The sequence below is a fragment of the Pygoscelis adeliae genome, unplaced genomic scaffold (assembly GCF_000699105.1).
Source record: "Pygoscelis adeliae isolate BGI_AS28 unplaced genomic scaffold, ASM69910v1 Scaffold902, whole genome shotgun sequence".
In the NCBI taxonomy this organism is placed as follows: Eukaryota; Metazoa; Chordata; class Aves; order Sphenisciformes; family Spheniscidae; genus Pygoscelis; species Pygoscelis adeliae.
This window is the reverse complement of record NW_008824280.1, coordinates 27,672-31,580: the sequence shown is the minus strand read 5'-3', so window position 1 is coordinate 31,580 and position 3,909 is coordinate 27,672. Positions and strand designations below refer to the sequence as shown.

Below are 3,909 nucleotides of genomic sequence, written 5' to 3'. Positions count from 1 at the left end.
CCCCCATCCAGCCCGTAGCCTGGCCGGCGGCAGCAGCCCCGCTGCAGGCAGAGCGAGCTCTGCTTGGGGGTCCCACACCGTTCCCGGGGCTGCCAGCGACGGGGCTTGTCTGGGGCCGGATCCAGGGATCTGGGAGAGGGTGGGTGCCGTGCTGTGCCGTCCTGGCGCATGCTCTGGGTCACGCTAACCTGCCCAAATCTCTTCCAGAATATTCTTGATTCCCTCCCACAGCACTTGGGGTTCAGACAAGCTCATCGCCAGTTTGATGTGGAGTGGTTGTGTGCGGTGGGGATGTAATTTATGGACTTTGTGATAAGCCTGTCCAGTCATCCTAAAATAATAAATAAAATACATACCAAGGGCTGGCACGAGATAGGATCAGCAATATCAGGGTCTGAGGAAAATTACTGAGACTCTTCAACAGCAAAATAAAGAGCGTGGAGGGAAAAAAAAGTCACAGAAGGAAAAAGTCAGGAGCATCGTCTCCTGCCCCAGACTGGGTCGAGGCCCTTCGGGGACTGGGACAGACTGGTTTGGCCACAACTCTCCCCGGCAGTGCTTGGAGTATTTGGCCAAAATATCCAATCCCATAGTGGAGGCCCATTGCAGCCATTCAAAGCACAAAGGAGTTAAGAGGGGGGTGAGCATCCCCTCGGTGTGAAGGCAGCATATCCATGCCTCCAGGGACCAGGCATCATCCATGCCCTCCCCGGGTGGTGGTGGGGGGGGTCTCTTGTCCCCCTTCCTTGCCTGGGTGTATTGGTGGTGAGGTGGCTGCTAGAGGGGGCAAGTCTGGCAAGGGAAGGGGATGAAGGATTTACTCCTGTCCATTTGAAATCGGCTGTGATTTGTTAAGGGTCCCTCGCGCAGCCTTTCCTGGGAGGCGGCATCCGAGTCTGGCCTTGGGGAGTTTGGATGAGGGCTGCCAAGGAGAAGCACAGTTACAAAACTGCTGCCCTGCGCAGCTTAACGTTTCCGAATCAAGGCACGGCATGTCAAACCCTTCAGGAGCTGATGCAATCCTGCTCACCTCTCGGAGACAGTGAGATGGACTGTTGTTTTCCGCGGCTCCTCTAGCCGAGGAGGAGCACGCTGCCGGGCGTGCGGCTGCAGCAGCCGGAGCTTCTACCCAGGGTCAGATGCTTTGGCTTCACACGTGGCAATGCTGCAATTTGGACTTTGCCCCCCGTGCACGGCCGGGCAGGTACCGGCGCTGCCAGCCTTGCCTTGCGCCTGGTATCTTGCACCGGGAGCTCAGGCTGCAAAGAGCTGCTGCTGCGGCTGGCATGTTAATTGCTTGATACGATGGATGGCTTCATTTAGTACCAAAAGGCATTCCGAGGCAGTTTCTCGGTTTCAGGCTCCCGGTGTTTTGGAAAAGCTTTACGTGCTCAGGATAGGCTCGGATGCTGCTGGTTGTTATCTAATAGTGCCTGGTAATCACGGCTCTGGACTTCTATTTCGGGTTCTGCTTGAGTCATGGTGTGCCCTTGGAAAAGACCTTTGTGCCTTGAGGCTTGTCTGCATGAAAACACTGCGCTCGTTTGACTTAAATCACTTTTAAAACAGTTTTGGTTTGGTGGAGGCAGAACTTGGTCTGGGTCTACTGATGTCTTATGGAATATTAATGTGGACTGCATCTTGAATTGGAATAAGAGCATCCTACTGATGCTTGAGATGAGTCTAACAAGTGAATTTGTGTTTATACACATAGCCTAGGCCTCTGTTTACCTTGTCAGCAGAAGGGTTAATACCCCAGCAGCAAATCTGCTGGTGGATTGTTAAAGTCCTTGGATAAATACTCCGTGATGGTCTAACGTTAGACCACCATTGGTTGCAACTTCTTTCCCTGCTCCCAGAGCACTGCGGTAGGAGACTCCATGGCAGCCACCGGGCATCGTAGGGACTGATGGGGACTGGGAGCTTGGTGTGGGAGCTTGCTTTCTATTTATTATAATAATAATAATAATAATACTCTAAGTAACAAACTAGGTTTGCAGCCACAGTGATTGTGGTGGGGAAATAAATGCTGTAAAAAAGCAAGGTGATAGGTGGGTGTGAAAGGGGAGAAAAGAACAGTCAAGAACTTTGATCCAAATGAAAAGACCGTTGGGACAAAAGCTGCTCTGCACCCATTTCTCCCACCCCACCCATCAGCTGCACGTCTTGGTGATACCAAAATGCTTCCCCTTCCAGCAAGGTGGATCACACTTCTTGTCACCAGCTCTAACTTCCCTCTTGCTGGGTACGCTGCCTCCTCAAACACAGTCTCAGGGTACCGCTGGAGCCGGGGTGCTGCTGCCCGGGCTGGGCTGTGCAGGCATTAGGGGACCGGTCCCGGGGCCGGGGTGAAGCTGCTCGCGATGCTGCTGTGCCAAGCGCGTGCCCTGCTCTGAAGTGGTTTGCTTCGCCCGCAGCAGCGGGGAGCTCGCCTGTCCCCGTCCGGTGGCACAGTGTGCTGGGGGTGCTCGGTCCTGGTACGCTCTCAGTCCCCGTGTTGTCCTCTGAGGACTTGCTGGGCTCCTGCAGCCCCGTCCTGGTTGTGTGAGCCTGGTGCTGCCCAGGGAGGGGGGCCCAAGTCTCTAACCCACGCACCGCTCCGCTGCCCGACGGTGGGTATTGTGGTGAACCGCAGCTCCGAGCATCCTCGGGACTTTCGGTGCAATCTCCCACTGGTGATTATCAGTGGGTGGCTTGGGAGAAGAAAGCTCCCAAGCTCTCCAGCTTGCTGGGCTGTAAATGATGCCAGTGTCTGTCATTCGCTGTAGCACATTGGCTTGACACCGGTGGAGATGCTGCGAAGAAGCAATAGAGGGAGGTAGCAGGAGCAAAGAGGGGGGGTTGGAAGATCCCTTTAAAAAATGAAAATGATTCTGGCTTCCAGCACCAACTCCCAGGGCAGCAGCCTGACCAGCACGTGCTGGGGTGGTGTGGGCATACGGGTGACTCCAGCAGTGATGCTGGGCTGCTGTCCTGCTCCCCCCTTCGCGCCGCTTCAGTTACCTTGCACCCCGCTCTGCATTCAATACCCATTGCGGTCCCTGCCTGCTTGCATGATCCTGCTTCCCCTTTGCCAGCCCTTAGCAGCGTGAAACTTAAGCAACCCCTTGGGAGGGGACTTTAAGCAGAAACGAGAGCAGGTTTAATGTTGCAGTTTAAAGTCAACAATTCTCAAAAGGAAAACAAAAGTCAAACCAGAATCTTAATGGTGTTTTTTGTTTTCTTTTGTTTTGTTGTTTTATTTTTTGTTAGCAACCCAACTACTGGAGCTTTAAGGTCAGTATTTCTGATTTTTCATGCTTCTGTTTGAAATGCATGCACTTTTCCACCCTTGCCTCATCTCTGTGTCTGTGTCAGGGGGTGGGAGCTGGGGGTTTTTTGTTGAGGATTCCTGTGCCAAAGTAGTTTGTTCTCAGCTCCACAGCAGTTCAAGCTCATGGGAAGGATCTTATGCTTTTGGGTTGAGTTGTTGTGCAGACAAACCTGTTCTCTGAGAGGGATGAATCTGTTTCCTGCCCTCGTTTAGACCACTATCACCCCACAGTCAAATCCTGCTGCTTTAGAGTTATTGCATTGCAGCAGAGACCTTAATTCTGGGAAAAGGACAGAAAAGAGCCTGTTCCGGATGGGCTTGGAAATCCACCTGCGGAGCTCCATCCAGGTGCCTGCTCGCAGGCAGAGATACAAGGGTTGCTCTGATTTCCAGCCTCCTCCTTCTCCTCCTCGGAGAGCTGCCGAGCAGAGCCTGTCCTTCCCGTCGGTGGCCCTGCCGAGCACGGGGACCTGCCGCGCTTTCCGTCGCACGGTGTGTCGGTCACTTATCTGCATTTGGCTTCCCCCTTCGGGCTCCTCATCTCCCTCTCCCGAGCCCCTCGTTCCCCGGAGAGCCCAGGCTGATCCCACGCTGAT

The 3,909-nt window shown here is 54.0% G+C and overlaps 1 protein-coding gene across 1 annotated transcript in view; it reads left to right on the top strand.

Annotated features, from left to right (window-relative positions):
* SRCIN1 (SRC kinase signaling inhibitor 1) overlaps positions 1 to 3,909 on the top strand; it is a gene marked incomplete at its 3' end in the record, with an annotated part of 112,725 nt that overhangs the window by 86,294 nt on the left and 22,522 nt on the right. The window contains exon 3 of the mRNA XM_009335294.1: positions 3,253 to 3,276. Within this exon, the coding sequence (XP_009333569.1) occupies positions 3,253 to 3,276 (24 nt within the window). The remainder of the gene's footprint in view (positions 1 to 3,252; positions 3,277 to 3,909) is intronic.